This window comes from Sarcophilus harrisii, chromosome 2 (assembly GCF_902635505.1).
Source record: "Sarcophilus harrisii chromosome 2, mSarHar1.11, whole genome shotgun sequence".
NCBI lineage: Eukaryota > Metazoa > Chordata > Mammalia > Dasyuromorphia > Dasyuridae > Sarcophilus > Sarcophilus harrisii.
The window spans coordinates 16,177,037-16,203,949 of NC_045427.1; the positions used below are offsets into that span (position 1 = coordinate 16,177,037).

The 26,913-nt window shown below is 41.8% G+C and overlaps 1 protein-coding gene across 1 annotated transcript in view; it reads right to left on the reverse strand.

Annotated features, from left to right (window-relative positions):
• Positions 1–26,913, reverse strand: part of DOCK5 (dedicator of cytokinesis 5) — a 236,457-nt gene that overhangs the window by 142,863 nt on the left and 66,681 nt on the right. Inside the window, exons 3-4 of the mRNA XM_031949649.1 lie at positions 6,647–6,687; positions 494–549 (exon numbers count right to left, since the gene is read on the reverse strand). Of these exons, the coding sequence (XP_031805509.1) occupies positions 494–549; positions 6,647–6,687 (97 nt within the window). The remainder of the gene's footprint in view (positions 1–493; positions 550–6,646; positions 6,688–26,913) is intronic.

A 26,913-nucleotide genomic window follows, 5' to 3' on the forward strand; every position in this document is an offset into this window, starting at 1 on the left:
CCAGCCCATTTTACAGATGAGATAAACATAGTTAAGGGATTTTCCCAGGTCTAGTGTGTGTCTAAGGCCATATTTAAACTCATGAGTCTTCCTGATCACAAGCCCGGTGCTCTATTTATTGCTCCTCTCAAATGAGGAAGTGGCGTCAGGGAGAGGAGGAGAAAGGGTGGAAATCATAATATATCCAGCTCTTTACTCTCATATATTATCTCATTTTGTAAATGGCAGCCTAGAAAGAAGCCTTGACGTCCATCTGGTCAAAGTCTACATTACAGCGGTCCAGGGGGTCAAGTGACTTGTCTGGGGTCACCCAGGCCGTGAAAAGTGAGAGGCAGGGCCCAAGCCCGGTCTCCTGAGTCCTCATTCACTCACACTCTCCCTGTGAATCCCCATCTAAGGCATGAGGGAGGGCAGATTCACAGATAGATCATCGCTGGTGGTCACTTGCTGGCCAGTCTCCGTACTCACACCAGCCACCCTCCCAGGCACTCACCCTCGATCCTCCACAGTTGCCTCCTTCAAATGGATATAGGTTTCAGGGAAAATCCCCTGTAAGGAGAAGAAAGGAGGTTAGAAGGTCCAAAACCCCAGTCTTGAAGCACACAGCCATGGTCAATGAGCATCTCTTAAGCACCTACTATGTGCCAGACATTGTGCTGAGCCTTGGGGATATGATGCTAAAAAACAATTCTTGCAACTAAGAAGCTTACAATGAAGTGAGGCAAGCCATGTGCCTAAGCTAGGCAATTCAACAGGGTCCTGGGCCACTGATTCTCTAAGACTTTTAAGTTACAGAGATGGGCCTGACTTTTGTATGAATTGATAGGGGAGTTGAATATATATATATATATATATATATATATATATATATATATATATATTCAAATAAAAGGTGATAGGGAGCTGAATATATATATATATATATATACACATATATGGTGAAATAAAAGGTGATAGGGGAGCTGAATATATATATATATATATATATACACACACACACACACACACACACATATATGGTGAAATATATATGTGTATATATATATATATATACATATAATGAAATAAAAGGACCAGTCTCTATCCCATCCAGGTGCTTACTAGGTAACTGGATACAGACAAGAGGGGAGAGGCAGTAGCAGCTAGTTGGTAGGAGGGGATCAGTGCAGAAGGTGTTCTTTGCTAAGCCTCCAAAAACTAGGGATACCCAGAGACAGAGGTGAGGAGGGTGAGCATGGGGGCCATCTGCTCAATGATTCACAGACAGGAGAAGGGGAATGTGAGGAATATTAGCAAAGAGAATAGCAGAAAATAAGACAAAGGTGGCAATCTGCCAGTACCCTGCAATTTGGTAAGAAGACATGTCAATGGTCTCACACAGGTCTCCCATGATCTTCAGAAATTGCCTCGCTTCCTTTACTTCCCCCTCCCAGTAGAGGCAATGACAATCTAGGTTTTCCCTCAAAAGAAGGAGCCTTTTTTTAGCAGCTTGGTCAAAGCTAGAGATTGTGAATGGGTTCTTTCCGGGCTCCCCATCTTTGATTCACCTTCAGGGAGTCCATCCTGGACCAATGAAAATAGAACAAAGCCTTCTTACTCAACCCTTGATCCTCATAGACTTGACTTCATAGTAGCAAGAGAGCCCATGAAATCATGTTCAGAAGCTCATAGGTTTAGGGTTCTAAAGCTCATTTCTTAAACTGTGGTTCTCAAGCCCAAATGGGGTCTTTAAACTGAATGTGGGGGTCATGAAATTATGATTCATTATCATTAACGGTTGATTTGTATATTTATTTCATAAACTTTCCTACCTGTGGTCACATAAAAATTTCTCTGGGAAAAAGGGGTCCTGTGTGGAAAAAGCTTAAGAAGTACTGATCTAAGAGACCTTCTCGGTCACTGAGTCCACACCTTCCTTTTCTAGATGAGGCAGTCGCCGTCACTGGGTGATTTCAATTGTGCGCTCAGCGCTCCGTAAGCACGCTTAGTTGTTGCTGCTTAGGAGGTCCGACTCTCCGAGATGCCATTTGGGGTTTTCTTGGCAGAGACACTGGTTTGCCATTTCCTTCCCCAGGCCATTTTTACAAATGAGGGACTGAGACAAATAGGATCAAATGACTTGCCCAGAGTCACACAGCTAATGAGAGTCTGAACCCAGATTTAACCTCAGGAAGATGAGCTTTGCTATTATCAGTCCAGTGCTCTGTCCACCTGGCTGCTCCCACACAGGTGAGCATAAAAAAGTGAAATGACTCAGATGGAGATATGTGGCCAAACTGAATCAATGAATCACTTTCCATGCACCAGAAACATCCAAACCCTTAGTAGATTCAAACATGGTCCAAACAGAAAGACTTTCAAAAAAGGGCCTTGCCAAGACTCTCCCATCAGTTGAACGCCGCCGACACTAGCACTAGCAAACCCTCCTGTTTCATTAGATTATAAGCTCCTTTAGGGTAAGCACAATACCTGGCAATAATAAATATTTATTGATTATTGATTGGTTGAAGTCACAATTTTCTGAAGTTGATTTCTGAATCATCTATAGAGGGAGGAAATTGGACTCAGTGGATTCCATCTGAAATCTGAGACTTCAAGTGGCTCACTCACTCCTGGAGACACAAGATATATGTCCCGATACGTATGGAATGAGTGAAACTCTATCCCGATAACCCCCCTCTTCTGGGATTTTCCAGGCCAAGGCTATATTTCAAGAGATAGGCCAGAGTTGGCTCCAGAAGCCGTGTGTCCTATTCCCAACACATGGATATTTATATGTAGGTACTTCGGGGCAACTAGGTGGTGTTGGGAAAATTCAGATCCCTCTGAAACATACGAATTGTGTAATCCTGGGCAGATCCATTTCATCATCTCTAAAGTTCAAAGCTGGACTACAGAGAGTCTTTGAAGTCCTTCTAACTCTTATGGGACAGCTAGCCAGTGCTAGAGTACAGGGTCAAGAACTTCCCTAGTTCAAATCTTCCCTCTGACGCTTGCTAGTTGGGTGACCCCGGGCAGGTCACTTAACCCTGTTTGCTTCAGCTGGAGAAGGCAATGGCAAACCACTGCAGTATCTTTGCCAAGAAAACCCCAAAATGGGATCACAGAGGATCGGACATGACTGGAAATGACTCAACAGCAACAACAGGAATAACCAGCTCTTATGGTCCCATGCTCTCTCAGGAGCCCTTTGGAGTGAGGGGGTTAAAAAAGATACAATCATCTTTAGTGCAAGTCCATTTTCTCACCCAGGGAAATCCAATATCAGGAAGGAATCGGGTCAATTAAACTCGGCCACGCATCCTACATCTGATGACCACATTCCCTAAGATTGGATTAGAGAAAGCCAAGGGAAGAGGGGAGGGCAATTTAAAACCAACAGCGTGATTTCCACATTGACAAAGTAGACCATAAACCATAAACTTCTAGGTAGGAAACCATAAAGGGATTTTAATGCATTTTATTCTCTTACCAAAACATTATTTGTATGCATCAGACATCCAATTATGGAGCTCCTTGGTAAACCTGCCCTGGAGATGGTCATTATGGGTCACATAAATCCTGGGTAAATCAGGTCATATTTCTGATTTATATCCCAGCTCACCTCAATTCAGTCCTCATCCGCTAAAGCGACCCATTCACTTGAATCAAACATTAAGCTAGAGATCGGTCCTCCTTCCTTCCCATCCAACCTCAGATCAATAACAAGGCCCGGAATACTACTCTCTGCTCCTGAAATGGTCATTTCGGCCACATTTTATCGCCCACTCTTCATGGAGTGGGGACATCAAAGTCCCCATTAAAATAATAGACCCTCCAAATGGGCTCTAAAAGCCCAAGGAGTCAGGGTATTGGTCACGGTGAAGCGTAAAAGGATTTCAAAGGGGCTTTGCTCCCTCAAGAAAGAGGTGAAAGCAGATAAATCTTGTCAATGGCAATTGGCAGGACATAAGTTTATTTTTCCTGGATCAGCTCTCTTGGAAGACTTCGAAGCTTCTCAAAGGGAGTGTGTGAACAGTAATTTAGTAGGAGGAAAAGGTCACCTTCAACAGCCTTCTCCTGGCAGAGCTCCTGTAAGAAGCCAGAGGGCTTAAGGTGGAAATCAAGAAATATCTCAAAGGCTCATTCTGAGCTTAGTTTAGAAATCAATCCTTCTTTGAATAATACATAAAAAATATAGCCAAGTTAACATAAAAAGTTACACAGAAGTACGTTAAAAATAAAATTATATAAAATACATTAAAAATAATTTGCCTCCCTTGGGAAAAAGGACTTTGTACTAATCATGAAATCATCAAATGTCAGAACTGGGAAAGTCTTAGAACAGAAAATATCAGGAACAGCCTTGGAACACAGAGATGGAAGAGGAATATGGAATGTCTGAGCCGGGGGGGGGAGGGGAAGGGGATTAAAATGTTAAATTTCAAAACTGGGAGCATCCTTAGGACAGACATAAAAACTAGGAGGGAACCATAGAGCACAGTGTTTGAACATGATACCATAACAGGCCCAAAGAAGCTCTGTGTTTTATCCAAGTTTGCACAGCTAAACAGTGGCAGAATTGGAACTAGAAAAGAAGCCCCAAGCCAGTCACCTGTCTCTAAGTCCCTGTACTCTGTCTCCTCTCTCAAGGATGCACCACTTATCTACCTCTTCCTTTGGGGGCTTATTCTCTGGGCAAAACTAGGAATGGGAAATTTCAAAGTCAAAAGCGCTGTGAGTCTCTGGGATTTAAATGCTCTTTTCTGTGCCTGTTTTTTAAAAAAGTCAATTTCTTTGAAGAACTGAAAATTAATGAACCACAAAAGCTCATTGCTTTATGTGGATTTAGCAGGTATAGGACCCCAGGCCTGTAAAAATTCTAATTGTCCTTTGGAACCCCCACTGGTTCCTGAGTAAGCAACATCACCATTTGTGGTGTGAAAAACAGGCCAGCCACATCAAGTGTCACGTCCAGACCCAGGCTCAGACTCTGATTAAGTATTGGGATTTGCTTTGGAGATTCTTGACTCATATTCTGCCTTATTCCTGGGCCCAAAGGCAGTTGGGATCCTTTGGTACAAAGTCAGTGAAAGAGTAAAAGAGAAAACTAAAAATTGGATTAATGTTCTGGTCATGGGGAAAAAGTAAAGTCAGGAAGGCTTGGTTCTTCTGTGGGACCCTAGGCAAGTTGGGCTTCAGTTTCTCCATCTGCCACATGAATGGGATTAGACTTGATGGCAAAGGCCCCTTTTATATACAAAGACATAAGCTTCTATGATTTTACCCCTTTCTTCCAATTAAACTACACAAGATGACTGAGAATTTGACATTAGAATCAAACAGGAGCATAATGAAATTCATTTTTTTGAGATGAAATGGTTAACATTTTATTTTCATTAAAAGAAAACTTCCATTTCAGGATAAATTATCAAATTAAAACATAAAGTACAAGTGTAAAGTCAAAAATGCAAATGGGATTAAGTGAAGATGATGTAGAAGATGGGAAGAAGGCTTTGCCATTTCCTTCTCCAGTTCATGTTACAGATGAAGAAATGGAGGCAAAGAGGATTAAGAGACTTGCCCAGGGTGACACAGCTTGGAAGTGCCTGAGGCCAGATTTGAATCCAGATTTTCTGATGTCAGATCCAGAACCCCTTCTGTTAATTAGAAGCAGGTTCAAGCCAGGTTCCCTGACTCCCAAATTCACCCTGGGTCCCCTGTACCTTTCTGTCTGTGAATTATTTAAATTGGCTGTTTTGTAAGAGCTGTGACTTTTTAGCTGCCTCTCTCCAGGAGAGAGGTAAAGCCTCCTGGTACCCCAAGGCCATGGGCCCTGCTGTGATGAACTAGACAGGTCCTGGGAGAACAATTCCCTCCTGATGCAACTTCTATGAAGCTAGAAAGAAATCAGGTGCCATCAGAGCTTGTGGGCCTTCAAGAATCCAATATGGATCTTCCATGTTCCAATAACGTGATTGAACAGGATTCTAGAAAATGGCCTTATGAAGTCCCCAAACTGTAACTTCAAATATATGAATGTCCTTTTATTCTTATTATTATTCCTAGCCCTGGCAAAATCCACCTTGCAGCCAAGCAGTGAGGAGTCATGGTCAAGGGGCATGTTGAGAGTCAGTTGAGAAAAAGGAGGACCATTGGACCATCACCAAAGCTGAGTCCTCAGGTACAGCAATGTCATTGCTGATTGTTACAACACTTTTGTTCTAGGGGATAGGGAGACAATGGAGTAGAAGGATCTCTCATCTTCTGCCTTGAATGACCCTGATCTTCCTCCTTGACCTGATTCACTTTCCCCTTCTCAAACTGGCTGACTGGATATAAAGTCACTTTTACCCAAAGGGAAATTTCCAGTTTAGCATAGTGTCTGGCACACAGTAGGCACTTAATGAATGCTTACAGATCATTTGCTGCTTCCTTGAAGATCATGTTTGACTATCCTATAACCCCTATTGAGATCTGCAAATCTGTTTCTAAATGAGATAAAACCTTGAAGAGAAAAATCCAAGAGTGGAGTCTAATTATAGACGTTTTATATTATATTATAGACATTTTATATTGCAACTGGGTAACATAAGCAATGCAAAACAGGAAAAAATTCAGATAAAAGACAAAAAAGAAGAAAAAAAAGAAAATTATAAAACCGTACCTTTTTAGCCTTATTTCTCAGCGTATATCCTCTGAACCAACCTGTCAGGGCACAAAAGAACACACAATCCTTTATCTAAACAAAGACAATCCCCAGACCTTGGCAAGGTACATTATGAATTGCCAATATTGGCAGAGAACTAGGGAGAACAAACAAGAAACAGCTGATTGAACAAAGTGAACTGGATCTGAAAGGCTCATTTTTCTTGGAACCATAGCCGGGCACAAAGGGTACAGGATAGAGGATTTCATTCCTGTGAGGGGGTCCTGGTATGGGAATGCCCTCTCCTAATGCCAATTGTGACTCAAATGTTACATCCCTCTTGAATATCTAAGATTCAAATACATGCAAAGTATTTTTGGAAACTTCAAATATATTATTTATTATTATTATAATTATTATTATTATTATTAATTTATCATTACTATTATAATATTATATATAATTCTGTATATTATTATTATTATTACTTCTAGCAGAACCACATTTCTTATTCAGAAAAAATAGCCACATCTAGACAATATTGGACACTATTACTTTAGGAGCTCATCACATATTCTAGAAATGATTTTGGAAACTGCAGGGAAATACCACCTCTAGTTAAATTCAACAAACTTTTTTTCATGATCTTTTGGTTTTTTTTTTAAATATCACCCTCATTTCTGAATGTTTCCTTTCTCTTCTCCTAATCAGCAAGCCGCCCCTTGTTACACAGAATAAAAAAGAACAAAAATGGAGGGGAAAGCAGATAAACCGAGATAATTAATGAATCAAGCAAGAACGGCAGTAAAACCCACATATCCACAGTTCCCAGCCTTGGTAGAGGAAAGAAAAAGGAGCATTTTCTAATTCTGTAGGTAGAGATCATGGGATCTCGTAGCTCTTGAGCAGGAAAGAACCTTGGAAAGCATCAAAGTCCAATCTTATTTTGCAGATTAGCCACCTGAGGACTCAAAACTCCAGGGACAGAGATTTAGAGTTGGGACTTTAGAGGTGATTATCTGGGTCACTTCCCTCACTTTGCAGATAAGGAAATTGAGGCTCAGAAAGGATAAGTGGTTTCTCTGAGGTCATTCAAGAAGGACAAAAATTCAAACTCAGGCCTGTAGCTTCAAGTTCATTGCTTACATAAGAATTTTGGCAGGTTTGAACCCAAATTCTCTGCCTTCACTGCATCAAATTCCGCTTCCTTATGCAGAATCAGCTTCAGACACTATAATTAAAAAGTTTTGTTGTTATTTTTTTCCATTCAAATTCTTTTAGTCATTACATCTATTTTAATAAGTAATAGAGGAGAGGGAAGGGGAGAAGAAGGAAAAAAAGGGAAAGGGAGAAGGAAAAAAGGAGAGGAGGAGAGGAAAAAAAGAGGGAAAAATAGGACTTTTACAGATAAAGAAAGTAAGGCAAGATGATAAAATGATAATAATGATAATAATAAATATCCTAAGCTTAGAGGAGCCATGATGGATTCCAGCTCTTGTGTAGTCAAAGGTACGTCTTAACTTTTTCGTGTGTTCTGGACCCATTTGGAAATCTGGGGATGGATGTCTATGGACTCTTTCATGAATCATGTTTTTAAATGCACAAAAATTAGAAATAATATATTTATACACATAAAATAAAACACTGGTATTACAAAATTACTTTGAAATACAATTATCAAATTATTTCAAGAACAAGTTCACAGAACCCACATTAAGAACTCTTGTTCTGGATAATTACGGATTTAAAGTGAAGGGACCTTCGAGATCATTTAGCTAAGTGGTTCACCCCCAAGATCCTCCAGACATTGTTATTCCTCTCAGAATCTTGGAAGGAACTTGTTTCCCTTTCCTAAGACATGACACAAAAAATCATCAAGTATCTCCAAATCAGAAGGGACCTTACAGGCTATCCAGTCCAACTCAGACACAAGCAGGAGGTCTTCCTTCTATAACATACCCACCATGGGGCTTGTCCTGAAAACAGTATCATGATCTGAACTCAGTGAGGGCAGTCAGATGCCGTCTGACCTTCTAGCAGATTATTTGTGGTTTCCACTCCTTAAAAACCATTTTTCCCAGAAATCTTTCCTATGAAAAGATCATTGTCCTTGGAAGAGAAAACAAGCAGTCAGAATCTTTGTATCTTGCCATCTTCCCTTCCCTTGCATATAAATGCCATCATCATCATGCTCCCCACCCTACTCCCGCTCCTACAGTTCTCCTCCTCTTGTTCTGGGAAATGATAATCATTTCAAAACCACCAATGCTTCTGAAAAAGCGACATCAATCAATTCTCCCATAGCTCCACTGGCCATCCCTCCCTATATGTGCTTCCTCCCTAGCCAGCACTCCCTATATCTATCATCTTGTCCTGTCGGTAAAGTTTTTTCCTCAGTCAGTATTTATATCTTCAGCACCTAAGACAGTGCTTGGTACACAGCAGGTGCTTAATAAATGATTTTTCATCGATTCATCTATCCATTCACTCATTCTTTCCCTCCAGCTTCCCAGTGCCAGTAACCATTGGGCAGCTAATATTTATTGAGTTACCAAGAGTGAATCCTGGGAACTCCACAGTCACACAGCTCAGTCACAGGCTCAGGAGGTGTACAAGAGTCCCAGTATTCTCCACTCATAGATAGGTTAGAATGGCTCCCTCTCCCCTGGTACCGGAGAAGAGCAGGAACGGCCTCGTCAAGTGGGTTAGGGTGATGGCAGCATCCCAGGAGAGAGGGGACAAATCGAGAAGATGTCCCAAAGCTGAAATCAGCAGCCTTTGGCAACAGTTTGGACACGGGGGGGGGGGTCTGGTGTTAGAGAATCAACATCTAGGTTGGGGGTACAGAGCACTTGAAGGATAATGGTACTTTTGGCAATAATAAGGAAGGAAGTCTGAAAGCACAAAGGGTTAGAGTGTGGAAGATAATGAGCTCCATTTTGAACTTGTAACTGGACATCTAGCAGATGGGCGAGTAGAGAATTTAGGGCTAGACAAGTAGATTTGAGAATCAATTATAGTGAACTGATAATTAAATCTATGGGAGCTGATGAGACCATCAAACATCCCTGTTCTGTCTTCTCTTTCTCCTTTTATCTCAAGTACTTAGCACTTGAGAGCACTTAATAAATAATCAGTTTTTCATTCATTGATCTGATGAACTCTGGCATAAAGGCAGTCATAACGGACAGAAAGCTGAGCTCGGGAGGCAGGGCCCGCCAAAACAGAACCTGTCTTTATTGTCATGGACTAGCTGTGTGAACAGGAAAAGTCCTTCTACTTTTTCTGTGTCCCACTTCCCCTTTGGTAAACCAGAGATAATAATATCCATAGTAACTACTTCACAGGGTTGCTGTGCACTACAAATGAGATAATGTGTTCCCAGCGTTCCCAGTTCCAAGTGGCCAGACCTAAAGGCCCCTTATCTGATTTACGTTCAGCTGTGCACGTGGTAAATGGTCGATGAATATTGACAGTTCCCGCCATGTCTGCAGGAAGAGCTCCGATCCGTCACGCCACCCTGAGAATAACAAAAGCCAGCCGTTCCCATCCAGTGTTCTCAGCTGGAACAGAAGCTGTTGAAGGATGTTCTAAACAATCCTCCCCCAAGCCAGCGAAAGTAAGATAAACATGTGCAAGGGGTCTGGTGGCAAGGAGCCACAAAAGTAATCCCATGAGCCTTCTCCCCCCGAGGGGCTGTAGCTGTGGGGGCAGGGGAGGGGGGCAGCGGAGACGGCACCGAATTTCCATCATCGGTAGCACCAACTGGGATTATGAGATGGGGTTTCAGGGAAGAAACTAAGGTTATATATGGAGATCTTGGAGTCATCTGCATGGAGAGGATCATGGAAATCATGGAAGTAAATAAAGTCACCAAGTTAGAAGGGGGTCGAGGATAGAACTTTCATCTTTCATTCATTTAGCTTCACAGAAGCATAGGATTTGAGAGGAAGGGGAGGAGGGGTCTGCTCTCCAGACACAGAGGCACAAAGGCCTGAGAAAGAATGCTGAATTTCAGACTGGAACAACTTTTGTTGGGATGGAAAGTGAGTGAAAGGGAATAATTTGAAATAACCCAAACTAGGAAGGGCTTTAAGGTAAGTAATTTGTATTTTATACTGGAGGAAATAAGGAGGCTCCATGAACATTTTAGATGTGACATGGCTTTGATGGCAACTTTATCTAGAACTCTTTAGAAAAGGAAGCAGCTTGGGGCAGGAGGATCACTTAGGAGTCTCCTGCACCAGTTCCATGAAAAGAGACCGAAGGCTGGAAGAAAGGGGGCAAACAGGAGAGCTGTAGAGAGAGACAAGATTTAGGGGCTCATTGGCTATGAGTCAAGAACTTCCTGACATTGGGAGGTGGCTCCTACTGGCCCTGTTCTGTTGAGCCTCCATCTGGAGCACTAGTTGTGGTAGCCAGTTTAGGAAGGATATTGCTCATCGAAGGGTGTCCAGAGAAAACCAATGAAGAGTTGAAGGCTCAGAATGGGCTATATGAGAAAGGGTGGAAGAAAATGAGAAGAAGGGCCTTCCTGTGGAAAAGGGATGACATGTGTTCTACTTTTTCCCAGAAGGAAGACCCCTGGAAATGAGTGACTTACAGAGAGGCAAATTCAAACTGGATAAATGGAAAAATAGCTGGATATTATACAAAAGCAGAAAAGGCTGCTTGGGAAGGCATCAGGTTCCCCAACACTGGAGGTCTTTTCTTTTTATTGTTATTTTCCTGAGGCAATTAAAGTTAAGTGACTTGCCCAGAGTCATGCAGCTAAGTGTCTGAGGCCACATTTGAACTCAGGTCCTCCTGACTTCAGGGCTGGTGCTCTATCCACTGCACTACTAGCTGCCCCAATGCTGAAGGTCTATAAGCTGAAGCTGGATATCCAGTTTGGGAATGTTCCAGAAGGGAATTTTGAGAGGGGTGTAAGAAGGTGTTTGGAAATCAGGCCTTGGATCCAGAAGCTTTGAATTCATGAGTGCCTCTGACATGTGCCGGCTGTGTGACCCTGGACCAGTCACTGAACCTTATGGCCCACCTAGACAACTCCTCCAAACTAAAAGTTAAAAAGCAAGAGCCCACCTGCTCTGGAAAAGGGAGTCTGACCATCCTGCTCCTCCATCCTAGAGCCTCATGACATTGCTTTCTCTGGGTACTCCAGATGAATCTCTTCTTAGTCTCCATTGATGAATGACCATTTATATCTTACTGCCTGGAGCTATTTCCTAAATCTTTTCTTCTCTTTCTGGGTGATCTCATTGGTTCCCATGGATTCAATTATTATTTCTAGGTAAATGATTCTCAAATCTACAAATCTAAACAGCTCTTAAAAAGGCCCAAAAAAGAATGGATCTTTTCTCCCTAAAACTGCCCCTCCTCCACTTATTATGGGACTCAAATAGAAAACTTGAGGATTTAACTCTAACCCTTTCCCTTACCAGTCTTCCCCAGACAATCAATGGCCATATCTAATCATTCTGCCTCTGATTCTGTCCCCTTCTCACCACTCAGATAGTCACCACCCAAATTCAGACCCTGGACTGTTGCAATAGTATTTTTTTTTTTTCAGAGCTGTTTACTGGTTTACTTAAAGTACATAAACTCCAGGCACACTGACTCCAAATTCAGTGCTACAAGAATATATCTAGAATCCTTGATTCTGAAAATTCTTTTTTTTTTATTTTATAGCTTTTTATTTACAAGTTATATGCATGGGTAATTTTACAGCATTGACAATTGCCAAACCTTTTGTTCCAATTTTTCCCCTCCTTCCCCCCACCCCCTCCCCTAGATGGCAGGATGAGCAATACATGTTAAATATATTAAAGTATAAATTAAATACAAAATAAGTATACATGTCTAAACTGTTATTTTACTGTACAAAAAGAATCGGACTCTGAAATATTGTACAATTAGCCTGTGAAGGAAATAAAAAATGCAGGGTGGGCAAAAATAGAGGGATTGGGAATTCTATGTAAGGTTCATATTCATCTCCCAGAGTTCTTTTTCTGGGCGTAGCTGGTTCAGTTCATTACTGCTTCATTGGAACTGATTTGGTTCATCTCATTGCTGAAAAGGGCCAGGTCCATAAGTGTTGCAATAGTATTTTAATGGCTCTCCCTACATCCCTGTACAAGCTATCCTACTTATACCTGCTACAATAAGATTTCTAAAGCACAAATCTGAGAAAGTCCGTCCTCCCCTCAAAACTCTTCAGAGGTTCTCCGATATATTCCAGATAAAATGCAAACTCTCGGGTTTGGCATCGAGAGCCCTTCACGATCTGAGAAAAGGGAACAAAAGTGCTTTAAGGAAGTCATTCACGGTGTGTGACAGAGAAGTCCCAAACCAAGTGGAAATGGAGAAAAACCCCAGTTGAGTTTCAGCTTTCATGGAGGTTTTGCATCATACTGCCTCTCCCTATTATAGTGGATTGCCTCTTCAATAGGATGAAGTCCTTTCAAGGACTCTCTAGTTAAACATCACTTTGGGTCCCACCAGAAAAACAAAAACAAAAACAAACATGGTTTGGGGGAAGGGCTGGAAGAAGTTCCTTAAACATGACCAAATTGGGGATTTGTTTAATTTGATTATGCATGTTTAATACAAGTGTTTTGCTTATCTTTTTTTTAACTGGCAGGGGATGTGGGAGGAAGAAAAAATAACTGCTCGTTAATTGAAAATTTTAATATATTTGTTATAAAAAGAATCCTTTATGAAAAAGTTTAAAGTAAGGAAAGAAATATTCACATGAGGGAAAACTCAGATGGTGATGAGTAGGAGGTCAGGAGGAAATTCTAGGGAGGAGAGACTGATTAATGAGGAGCTTCAAAAAAAAGACTCAATATGGAAAATATGAAGATTCAGAAAGTCAACTAATGCAGGTTATCTCAGATTAGGAATTTCCAAGGGAGGATTTAATCTGGAAATGAGATTACTCCCTGAAATAAGAGCGTCTTGGGTGTTCTCCATTTCTGCCTTCAGAGAAGGCCCCTGGACACCGAGCAAGATTCAAGGACAGAACCTTGAGCGAAATGGCTACCGTGACTTGGTAAAGGAATGAGGTGGCTGGAGATGAGCCATGATTTTGCTTCCTAATTTATACCTTGGTCATTGTTCTGCCCTAAATGCAGACATCGACCTGTCTAGATGTAAACATCGGGATGGACATTAGGGTTTTATAGCCACATGCAAAATATATAAACCAGGCTTGGCTTTCTTTGGATTGAGCTTAATCTCTGTTATTGAATTCAAGAGTCCTTCCAGTACTGGCCAGGGGAACAATGTTCCATAAATGCTTGATAATGTGGATTGAATTGAGGTAGGAAAGGTACTATAATGGTAGAGGGAGAAGAGAGCTGGAAGAGTCCTTGGAGGCCCATCAAATCACGGGGACCTCTTGACTTCTCAGCTCAAATCCCAGCTTGGACAGGAGGCCCTTCCCAGCTCTCTGTGCCCTCGCCCCACCCTACCTCATCCCACCTCCCAAAGCTAGCACCTCCCTTCTGAGATCTTTCCATTTGCACTGGGAAAGGCTTATGTGGACCTGGGTATTTATATGTTATCTTTCTGAATAAAATGTGAGATCCTTGAGCCCAGGAACCATGTTCCCCTTTTCCCATTTTTGTATCTTTAATGTTCAGCCTGTTCTTTGGCCCAGTAAGTGCTTAATCAATGCTTATTGACTGCCTGATTTTACAGATGAACCAAGGGACATACAAAGAGATTGACTGATCTGCTGCCTAAAGTCACAGAGAGAATGAAACAGGATCTGAATCAAAGACTACAAACACCACGCTTTCCACTAAACCACGTAGCAGAAAGCTGGATTCCAAGACAAAGGAACTGGATTTGAATCCTGTCTTTGCTAATTATTATAAATATAACGGATGTCATTTGTAATCCTATGTATTTTATTTTAGGTAATAATGAACATTAGAGGTTTTACCAGGATGCCAGTAGAGTCCAGGGCACATAAATGGTCAATAACCCTTTCCTTTAAAAACCACATCTAATACCCTAACACTCCACCACCACTATATTTTCTTCTGGTAAAGACTTAACAGACACATTCTGCTCAAATGAGCCAACAGATATGTATCTGTACCAAGCACTTACTGAGAGGCAGCCCAGTCCAGTATGTGAAGAGGGGACAGGGCTGGGAATCAGAAAAATCGGCTTCTGACACCTATTGTTGTGTGACCTTGAACAAGTCACTTTATCATCGTACCCCAAGCAACCAGGGAAGCCCAAAGGTTTCAGAACAAAGGCCAATCTGTATTGGTAAAGGAAATTTTCTCACTTGAAAGTTCACAACACTAATAAAGTTTGGAGAAAAACAAGCAAAAACAATATGCTAGCTTCTGGGAATACAGAGGGGAAAAAGAAGGAAACCATTGCTAACCTCTAGAAGGTTATGTTCTCTCAGGGGAAAATAATGTTTACATTGAGGAAACAAACAAACAAGTAAGTAAATGAATATATGAGATAAAATAGCAACTCAGGAGCAGACGAAACTGGATTCAAGTCTTCTATCTGGACTATCTTGACAATGGAAGCTTGGTCAAAAAAGTCATTCTACATCTTTATACCACAAACACGGTCTCTCTCTCTCTCTCTCTCTCTCTCTCTCTCTCTCTCTCTCTCTGTCTCCCTTCCTTTCTCCTCTCTCTCTCTCTTTTCTTTCTCCTCTCTCTCTCCTTTCTTTCTCCTCTTTCTCTTCTCCCTCTCTCCTCTTTCTCTTCTCTCTGTCTTTCTCTTTTCTTTCTCTTCTTTCTCCTCTCTCTCTCTCTCATCTCTCTCTGATCTCTCTGTCTCTCTCCTTCCTTCCCTCTCTCCCTCCCTCTCTTTCTCCCTTTCTCTCTCTCTCTCTCTCTCTCTCTCTCTCTCTCTCTCTCATCTCTCTCTGATCTCTCTGTCTCTCTCCTTCCTTCCCTCTCTCCCTCCTTCTCTCTCTCCCTTTCTCTCTCTCTCTCTCTTTTTCTCTCTCTCTCTCCCTCTCTCCCTCTCTCTCTCTCTCTCTCATTTTCTGTCTGCCTTGTCTCTGTTTGTTTCTGTTTCTATCTTTATCCATTATCTATCTGTCTCTATCCGTCAATCTTTCTCTCTCTCTCCTCTCTCCTCTCTCTGTCTCTGTCTCTCTGAATGTCTCTGTCTGTCTGTCTCTCTCCCTCCTTCCCCACCCCCTTTAGTTTTCTATCTGCCTTGTCTCTGTTTGTCTCTGTCTCTATCTCTATCCATTATATATCTGTCTCTATCCGTCAATCTCTGCCTGGATTTCCTTTTCTATCTTTGTTTCAATCTCCCTCCATCCATCTCTATCTCTGTATTTCTGTATCCACCTATCCGACCAACCATCCATCCATCTTCCAGTCAATCTCCCTCCTCTGCCGCCAACCATCCTTCTACCTCTGTAGTTATCAATCTCTGTCTCATCTCTTTGTTTCTAGCTTTCTCTGTCTCTCTCTCTGTTGTCTCTCTCCCTCTCTGAGTTGGGAAGTTCCAATTCCCAGCATCACGACCAGAAAAGTCCCGTCTCTTTCTCACAAGGTCAGATGGGAAAGGAGGCTGCACACACCGGTGCCATTTTTGATTAAGCTCTCTTATAAACACACTCCTCCTGCCCCCACAGAACCATCAGCGATCTGAGCTGTTCTGATGAGAACCAGCTGATGGGCTGGACCTCAGGTGAAGGTCAGACAGATGTGGGAAGCACCCGAGCACCTCCCGGCCAAGAACAGAAAAACAAATTGATTTGTATTCAAGGGAGATGGAAAAAGTGTGTCTCGCCTTTGCTGTCACCAAAATCCAAGCTGCTTTCGGGTCAGCGACATTTGGCTGGTGTTTGTATGTGCCGGACTTTGAGGGAACGATGACTAAAAGAAACAGCCCCTGCCCTTGTAGCTGGAGTTCTATTAGGAAAAACAACATGTCACCTTCTAAGTTACTATTGACGATGGTCAGTAATGTGGCCCAGTGGACAGTGAACTTGCCTCTCAATTAGGAGGCTCTGGGTTCAAGTGCCACCTTGGTCATATACCAGCTATGCAACCCTAAGAAACACTCTCCCGTTAATCAAAGGCTACTCTCCAAAGCTCTAGGCTGCAAAGCAGGTGCTGTTTTGTAGTTGGGTGAAGAAGGATGAAGTTGAACTTGGAGTCAGGAGGATCTGAGTTTGAATCTCTGCCATGAGACCTTTACAGCAGCTGGGTGACCTTGGGCAAGGCCCAAATGGAAACAGTTCCCTTCATGGTGAAACAGAAACAGTCATAGGGCCTATGCCACAAAATAAGTAACTATCAAAAGAGATGGTAGACGATACATAGATAGTCAGAGAAACAGATAAAGATGAGCAAATTGTGCGTTGCAAATCTTAAAGCTTTCTATAAATATTAGCTATTTTTATTTCATTTCTCTTTCTCTTTTTAATTTATTTTTTAACACACTGCTTAATGAATAATTGCTTAACACATATATTGAGAGAGAAAAATCAGAGCAAAAGAAAAAACCATGGGAGAGATAAAAAAAAAAGAGAGAGAGAGAGAAAAGAAGTGAACATAACAGGTATTGATTTACATTCGGTCTCCTTAATTCTTTTTCTGGATGCAGATGGCATTTTCTGTCAGAGTCTATTAATATTATTTTTTTATTTTGTTTCTCACTGAAGTTCCCAATACCAAAGAAGCCAGAAATCTTGCTCCCCTCCACAAAAGCTTTATACACACACACACACACACACACACACACACACGAATCAGGAACTTACATTCTATCAGAGGAAACTGAAAATATATATTTATAAATAATGCATCATACATATGTATTACATGTAATATATGTCTATTTTCATGCATTAAATACACATGAGAAAGATCTGTATTTACTTAAAATATACAAATAATACAGATATAAAAAACACATACACACAGAGAATCAGGAACTTCCAATCTATCAGAGGAAATAATGCATCATACATACACACACATCCACACAAACACAGAGCCATATACACCTTCTCTTTCTCAGACTGGGAAGCTCTGAATCCCTCAGATTCAGCATTGAATCTAAGCTCTATCCAGTTTCTTCACTCTATCCACTGCCCCACTCTACCTCCAAGAGGTTAAAATTCTTCCTGGAATTTCAACAGCTCAAAAATCTATGATCTCTGTCTAAATGTCCATCCTGTAAGACTAAGGTCAATTCCTCTATAACTCAGTAGAGTCTTCAACACTCTACTGTGCCCAAAATAAAGGCATTGGGACTATCCTGGATAAAACACTGGATTTGCACTCGACAAGACTGGCTCCAAATCTCAACTAGGATATAGTGCTCATTCCTCTAAGTCAATCACTTAAACCTCTCTAATTCTCACTGTGTCCTTGGTAAAAATGAATGGGTGACATTCGATGGCCCCCAAGGTTCCTTTCAGCTCATGATATGATCTTGTTATCTTAGAAAGAAGATATTTTTTTTTATCTCCAACAAGACATTTTTATCTCCAAGATAAACTGAGTTAGGCTGCACCTTGGAGAATAGAGTCCTATTCATCCTTGAAGTCTTTCTAGTTTGGCAAGACAAGCCAGAACTTGGGTTTTGTTACAACAGCCTTCAACAAAACACTAAAAAAATCCAACAAGAATTTTTTATGAAGCGTCCACTATGTGCGAGACAAAATGGAAATAAAATGTTTACCTTCAAACAGCTTACATTCTAAGGGGATAGGTTCATTTTTTTTTTTCATTCTACCATCCACCCATCCACCCATTAATAAATCCAGAAATGAAATAATTTATTAAACTTTATTTTTTTTTAAATTAAGTACCTACTATGTGCTAAGTGCTGGAGCCATAATCTCTCCAGAAGATTACTTTCTAAAGGGAAAGACTGCCATTAATTCATTAAATCCAGGTTTCTCGTTTTAGAGAGTAAAGAACTGCCTCCCAGAAAGAGGTGAGCTGCCCTACCCAAAGTTACAGACCTCAAGAATTCTACCTCTGGTTATCTGATTCCCGATCCATGATCTTACTTACTAGTGAGTCAGAGGTGAGGAAGAGCTCCCCAGGGCATATAAATGCTCACAGCTAAAGGCAGGAAAGATGACTCAATGCAAGACTCCCCTTTTTTCTCCCCCCCTCAAATACACACCTCCAAAAAAAAAGAACTAAGAACGTTCTTAGCACTCTGGCTTTCGATTTTCTTGAGAAAGATTCCCGGGACAGCAATTCCTTGAGAACATCGTTAAAGGTCAGGTATGTATTTATTCCCCAGGTTTCCCCAATCACCTTATGAATGAACCATTCAGTGACAAAGGAGGAAACCAAAGAGCAGAGGTAACCAAGAATTCTGGGTAGGATTTGAATGTGGCCAGATGGAACCAAGCTTAAGGACTAACCTAATCCCAGTTCAAAGGGGAGGGAAAAGTCTGAGTCTAGGAAACTGGCCAATGAATCATGCAATTATTAAGCACCATCTATGTGCTCAATACTAGGCACTGAAGATACAAAAACAAAACCAAAAATCCCTCCTATCAGAGAATTGGAAGTGGCGTTTAAAAATTCCAAGGCTAGAGAATGATGCTTTCAGGGAAGTCTGGGGTGGCTGGGGAGAAGAAAACAGTCGTCCATTTCTTGCCAGTATGTCCCCAGCCACAGTTCTTATTTGGCTAGGAAAGCTTGGCTCAGGCAGCGGGCTAATTAGGACCAAGGAGAGCCAACCTGAACCCAACTTCTCTCATTCAAACCAACTTGGAAATTCCACTATAAGACACTGAAACTCTCCACAGGTAGAGAGATGAGGCTCTAGGCTCAAAAATCCAATGCATCTGTGATCTCATTGATTATTCCACAGTTTCCTTCACGGAGGATGCCTGACCATCCCATGCAGCTCCACATCCTCCCACAAATTCCTAATGGGGGTTCACCCGCATTTGGGGGGGACTCCTTTAATTTCTTATGTGATCACAAAAGTAACAGTAGAAAATGTGGGTTGATTACCTGTGATCTTTTCCCCTCAACACAATTTATAGGATTACACACCTAGAACTGAAAGGTGCCTTTGAAGTCAGAGTCTAATCTCCTTTTACAGATGAGGAAACTGAGGTCCAGAGAAGTGATTTCCCCCGGTTCGCACAGCTATTAATTTTCTAAGGCAGGATTCAAACTCAGGTCTCCCTCATTTCAAATCTGTCTCTCCATCCACTATGCCACATTATTTCTAGGAGGTAAAATGACTTAACACACTATGGTTGAGTTAAATCAAATCAACATATATTAAGTGCCTACTGTGTGCTAGCTATAGGTTGATCTAGTACATGTTTAAGAAGACCGATGCTTAGTCCTGAGGAGACAAAGAAAGGTAAGAATAGTCCCTGGCCTGAGGAGCTCACATTTTAATATGGAGACAACATGGAAATGACTATGTATAAATAAGATGTGTACTAGGATGAACTGGTGATAATCTCAGAAGGCATTAAGGGTGATATGATATGACAGGTGTACTGTTTGAGAGAAGGAAACATACATTTATTAAATACCTACTATATGCCAGGAACTATATCAGGTGCTCTATTTTATCCTTAAAACAACAACCTTAAAAGACGGGTATAAAAGTACAGTTTAAAAAAAGTGAGGTAAACAGAGGCGATATGACTTGCCCAGAGACACACAGTTAATAAATAAGTGTCTGAGGCTGCATTTGAGCACAGGTTCTTCTAACTTTAAGTTCACCATTCTATCTGCTAGGACAGATAAGAAGCCGGCTTTTTGTTATTATTGTTTTATTTTTCCATGATAACATCCTTACTCTTTCTATTCTTCAGAATTTCTTATTGATTATATGTTGCAGCCTGTCCGTGCAAACCATAGCAAATTTCTGCTATAAATCTATTACAGGACAATAACAACAAATAATAATCATCCTTGCTAACATTGGTATAGTACCCACTATTTAATCATCATCATAACTAGCATTTACATAGCACCAGTTATGTGCCGGGCACTGTGCCAAGATCTTCACAACTATTGTCTCAATTGACCCTCACGATAACACTGGGAAGCAAGTGCTATGATTATCCTCATTTTACAATTCAGGAAACTGAGGCAAGGAGAGATTCAGCATGGCCCAGAGGCACACAGAGAAAGTATTTGAGACCAGATTTGAACAAGGATTTGTTTCGTTCCAGGCTTGACACTCTATCCACTGCACCACCTAACCACAGATTTAAAGCTAAAGGGAACCCAAATCACCTAATCTAACCCTTTCATTATAAAAAGGCAAGAATGGAGGCCCAGGAGTGTATCCACTTGCCCAAAGCCACACAATAAGGAGATATCAAAGTCAAAATCTGAAGGCAGGGCTTCCCACTGCGGGCCCAGCTCTTTTGGACAGTGAATAGGTCTTCATGAGCAAGACCTGAGAAGAAGGAATTATACTGCCCAAGGGAGGAGAGGCAGAGATATGATGCACTGTAGTTCCAAAGGAAGGGTGGAACCCAGCGTGTAGAGTGAGAAGCCCCAGAGGCAGGTTTAAAAGGAAGCTGAAAGACACTGGGAGAGTCCCGGGGGCCGGAAAACCATGCCAGGATTACTCCCAAAGTCCATTAGTGAGCTCTCTTCTCTGGGTCTCCATTCAGTTTCCTTTTTTGTTTTATAAAAGCAAAGAGAAAATAGCTGGGGGGTGGAGAGACTGCAAACAAACTCAGGCTCAGCATTTCCAGAGCTCTTTTTGTGTGGACAAAGTCCTCCTGACATCACTCATTCCCATGAAGCTGCAATCAGAAAGAGAGGGGCAGCAGAGCCAAGAACACCAAGTGCCCCTCTGTGCAGGGGCCGGAGGGCAGGCGCCCGGCCCCACCTAGCTTAGAGGGCCATCCTGGCTTTCCTTCTTTTCCCTCACTGAGCTTTCTGCTCCATCCCCTGGAGAGGCTGCTTGTGTGTGCAGTGAATTTATCTTTTACTCTTTTATAGGACAGAAAGTGGCTACCCACCAGTTACAGGGCAAAGTTTGACAATAACCCCATGGAGTCCAGGACAGCTTTTCTGCAAAGGGCCTTTCTGGGGCCAAATAGTCCTAACCACTCTCTCCCCCTTTCCCCGTCACCATGTTCTAATACATGATCCCAAAATATATTTTGTTACTTGGAAAATTCCTCTTCTATCACAAGGCGTGAGGAAAAACTGGCTCTAAATCTTGTTCCAGACATCTGTAGTTGATGAATGATTTGATTTTTGTTTGGCCTCAGTTTCCTCATCTGAAAGATGGTTCTGACACAGTGGTTGTGGTTCTCCACTGACACCATGTCCTAAATACCTCACTGAAGACATCAAAGAGCTAAAAAACAAATAAAAATTTGCCCCATCTCATTCACTCCTGCTGCTGGAAAAGCCTTATAACTTATAGACAAGAAGAGGAAATACTTTAAGAATTGTAAATTGAGGCACAGGCACATCCTAATTATAATAGGATGATATACCTAATGTCCTTTAGAGACCATCTGGCCATTATCCCACCATTGACAGATGAGAAAACTGAGGGAGATAAAGTGATTCGCCACAGAGTTAGTGAGGTAGTGGATAGAACATTGAATGTGGAGCCAGGAAGACTCGAATTCAAATCCATCCCTCGGACATTCCCTGGACAAAACACTTAAACTCTGTCTCAGTTTCCTAATCTATAAAATGGGGATAATCACAGTACCCACCCCCTAGGCTTACTGTGAAGATCAAATGAGAGAATATTGGAAAAGCATCATACAAACACTACCACTGAGCATCAGAAGCAGGATTTGAACCCAATATCTCTCATTTTGCAGATGAGGAAACTGAGGGACGGAGGATTGAATGCAGAGTCAGGAAGCAACAGAAGTGAGAACTGAACCCAGCCGGGTGGACTGCAGAGACAGTGCTCTTGACCCCGTTGTTCATTGGTTCTCTAACAATTCCCCACTTCTACATAGTTTACCAATCATTTTTGTCATGATGTGGGGACTCGGAGTATTGACATGCCTCCGTTACAGGTAAGTAAACTGAGGCAGACAGAGACACCGAAGGCTACACCTGCTGATCTTGACTCAAACTGAGCTTTTGACTCTTTTTGCTAACTTTTAATGCTTCTCAAACAACCCTGGACTCTCAGAGTCCTCGGAGCACCAAAGTCGGCCCAGCCCAGAATTTCCTCTGCAACATCCAAGAAAATCCTCCCTTGTCACTTGGCACCTGGGACTCCTCTGTCTGACATCACCATGACCCAGGACACCCACCTGGGATAACCTCCTGTGAGATCTCTTCAGTCTTGCCCCTCCAGCTTCTTACTGGCCTTTGCCTCTCCAATTGGAGGGCAGGCTCGGAACTCAAAAGCCTCCATTTAAGGAGAGTGCACAATTCAGACAGCCATCTCATTTCTCACCTAGAGAGCCTATAAAACTCTGACTTTTCCACCAATCAATCTCTCTCTCTCTCTCTCTCTCTCTCTCTCTCTCTCTCTCTCTCTCTCTCTCCTTCTCCACTGGCACTTTTCAGCCTCCTTTTGTTTATTGCCTTCTCCCATTAGATTGTAAGCTCTTGGAGGGACTTTTTTTGTTATTTGTAGCATTTAGCACAATGCACGGCCCCTAACAGGTGCTTAGGAAATCTTCATAGATTTATTTTTACTCAGATTTTGCATAAAAATCCATAGTTTCCCCCTCCCCACCTCCCTATCCCCGCTCAGGCAGCCCATTCCACTCTTCCATTGCTCAAATTAGGAGCAACTTTTTCTTTCATTGCTAAATCCAAATTTTCCTCTCTAACACTTCCCTCCATTGCTCCGGTTTCTGCCTTCTGTGGCCAAGAAGAACAAATCTAACCCTCCTTCCACTTGGGAGCCTGTAAAACACATGAATCTAGCTGCAGGTTGACCTTGGCATATACTTATGAAAAACCAATGAACTAGACAAAAAGAAATTTGCAGCTTTGGGGCCAGTGTTCTTCTGTGTATGTGGAAATGACCATTTTATCTGATTTTTTAAAAAAGATTTTTTTTGTCCTGCCTCTCTCCTCCCCCAAATCTTCTCTTCTTCAGGCTAAAAAAGTCTTAATTCCTGCTATCACTCTGACTGACTTCCCCTAATCACCATCCACTTTATTCATCACTGTTCTTCCTAAAACATGGCATCTAGAATTATGTCTGACTTTTCCTGACCCCATTTGGGGCTTTCTTGACAAAGATACTGGAGTGTTTTGCCATTTCTTATCCGGATCATTTTATAGATGAGGAGATGGAGGCAGACATGGTTAAATGACTTGCCCAGAATCATACTGCTAGTAAGTGTCTGAGGCTGGATTTGAACTCAGATCTCCCTGACTCCAAGCCTGGATCTCGACCCATTGTTGCTGCTTAGCTGACTTCTAGAAGTGAGCACAATTCGCTAGAATTGTCTGATCAGGGGAGAGGATAATGGGAAATCACCTCTTCTTCCCCCTGGACACCAAGCCTAAAACAGCACTAACTCTCCTGACTGACTTATTATAAAATAACAGACTCATTTTAAATCTGCAATCTACTAAAATACTCAGGTTTTTTGATTTTTTTCCCCCATAAGAATGGTTGCTTAGTCACATCTCCCCCATTTTGTATTTGGGAAGTTGATTATTTTTAACAGAAGTGTAAGACTTTATTTATATATGTTTTCATTACAATGAAACATCTCCATTAAATTTAATTCTATGCAAGACATCATTCTAAGCTAAACAAATTGGATGCTAATTGTGCCATCCAATAGTTCTAGGTTATCTGAAAATCAGATAAACGTGTCAGCTGTGCTTTGGGCTCAGCCATTGCAAAAATGTTAGCCAGCACAAACCTCTGGGGCATCCAGATGTTCAAAGCCACCTCTGAGCCACTTTGACTACTCTTGGGGCTGAGTCATTCACCGTTTCAAATACGGCTTTCACTCTGTCAGTTAATCAATAGCTCTCTGGACTTTTCAGAGGGACAGCTTGGGAGTTTTATCAGGTGCTCTGCCACAATCTAGTTAGGCTGTGTTTATTATAGTAACTTCCTGTTCTAGTAACTTTGTCAATTAAGGAAATGACAAATCCTGACATACTTTGTCATATACTCATGCTGCCTCTCTCTGCTACTTCCCTTTCTACGTACTCAGAAAGTGTTTCTTTAATATGTCTTAGAACTTGCCAAGAGTCCAAGTCATATTGACTAATTTATAATATTTAAATACAATCTTTTCCTTTTTTGAATACTGGGACTGTGGTCCTTTCCCAGAATGCTCTTCCTTTCTCCATCGTCCTTCAGTGATCACAGGTGGATGGGGACTCAGCATTCATATACATTTGCCTGTTGTTTTCATGGTGTACAGCCTAATTCAGGTGTCCTCAATCTATGGCCCGCAGGTCAGATATGGCAGCTGAGGACATTTATCCCCCTCACCCAGGGCTATGAAGTTTCTTTACTTAAAGGCCCACAAAACAAAGTTTTTGTTTTTACTATAGTCCGGCCCTCCAACAGTCTGAGGGACAGTGAACTGGCCCCCTATTTCAAAAGTTTGAGGACTCCTGCATCCAGGTCTCATAATCTCACTAGGAAAAGCTGGTTGCTCTCTTTCTATCTCCTTGTATATCTTGGGAACTTCACTCTTTAAACAATTTGGTTTCCTCTCATTCTAATTTCTTTTTTTTTTCTCCCTCATTCTAATTTCAAAGATCGTAAGATAAAAGAGTTAAGGTGGAAAGAGATGTCAGAGACCATTGAATCCAAACCCCACATCTTACAAATGATGAAATGGAAGGCCAAAAGCTTGCCCAAAGTCACACACACAAAAAAAATTAGAGGCTGTATTTGAATTCAAAGCTTTCTCAATTCAAATTGAATACACTCTCTATTGAAGCTCACTGGCAAAGAAGATTTGGGCAGTATTAGAGCTGAGTAGTTCTGCCTTTTTTTGGTCATTTTTTATCATCAACCTATGCACAGGGAATGTTTGCTTTCAATATTACATGAGTGCAAGTATTTATGTGAATCTCCCTTTTCATGTTGCCTTTAGAGTTACCTTCAATTTGTTCTGATCTTGAAGCTTCTCTTTAAGTGTTTTTTACCTGTTCTGGCTCATATCTTACGTGTACATCTTCCTAAAATCTCAATTGGCTGATATGAATTTAACCTCCTCCTTCTCCTTTCTCCCACCCACAGCTTCATTAAATGGCAGTTACTTGATTCCTGCTAAACCCTAATGGGACCACAAACTCCCCTCAGCAATTCTCGGTGTGAAAGTCCCAAGCAGGAATCCAGTCTCCATGAGAAATGGATCTGATTCACTCTGATTACATACTTTTCAGTCTCCCCGAGATCCCCCTGGTCATTTAATTTGCTTCCTCAATTTTGTCATGAGCTCTCAGAGATTTAGATTCCTGGTCAGTGGGAGAATTATGGGGCTGCCTGAGCTTTTCCCTTGAGCTTTGAGGCTTACTAGCTCAGAGTTGAGGAATGTTTAGAAAGGTCATTCCTGTCCCAAGGTGCCCCTGGGGACCGGGCTGGAGCAAGAGGATGACTGTGGAGGAGGGCAGTGATGGGATCACAGTGTCTATAGACAGAGAAGGGCCCTAGTCAATGCTGAATCACTTTTAAAATGCTGGAATTCAAGCCTTTAGAGAGTAAATTGCCTGCTCAAACCCTAGAATTAGGAAGCAAACTCCAAATTTCTGATTTCAAAGCCATTGCCCCTCATTCTATCAGGACATTCTTCTCTGGAGTTACAGAAAAAATATAAATATGACCCAAGGGGTCCAGCTCACATCTGGAACTCCTTAGTCAATTTGATATTTTATGGCTAAACTCTTTCTGCCTATCCACTGGCTAACGAGATCTTTTTTCCAGGGTACCTATGGATTCTGTGGACCCAATGAGGGCCCTAATTATCCTGGGGAAATCCAAAGCCCACAAAGAAATGGATGGCACAGGGAAGCTAGGTGGTGAGAAAGAGGAAGGAAGGAAGGAAGGAAGGAAGGAAGGAAGGAAGGAAGGAAGGAAGGAAGGAAGGAAGGAAGGAAGGAAGGAAGGAAGGAAGGAAGGAAGGAAGGAAGGAGGGGGGAGGGAAGGAAGAAAGGGAGGGAGGGAGGGAGGGAAGGAGGGAGAGAGGGAGGAAAGAAGGAGAGAGGGAGGGAGGAAGGAAGGAAGGAAGGAGAGAGAGGGAGGAAGGAAGGAAGCTTTAAGAAAGAAAGGAAGGAAGGAAGGAAGAAACAAGGAAAGAAGGAAGGAAGGAAGGAAGGAGAGAGAGGGAGGGAGGAAGGAAGGAGAAG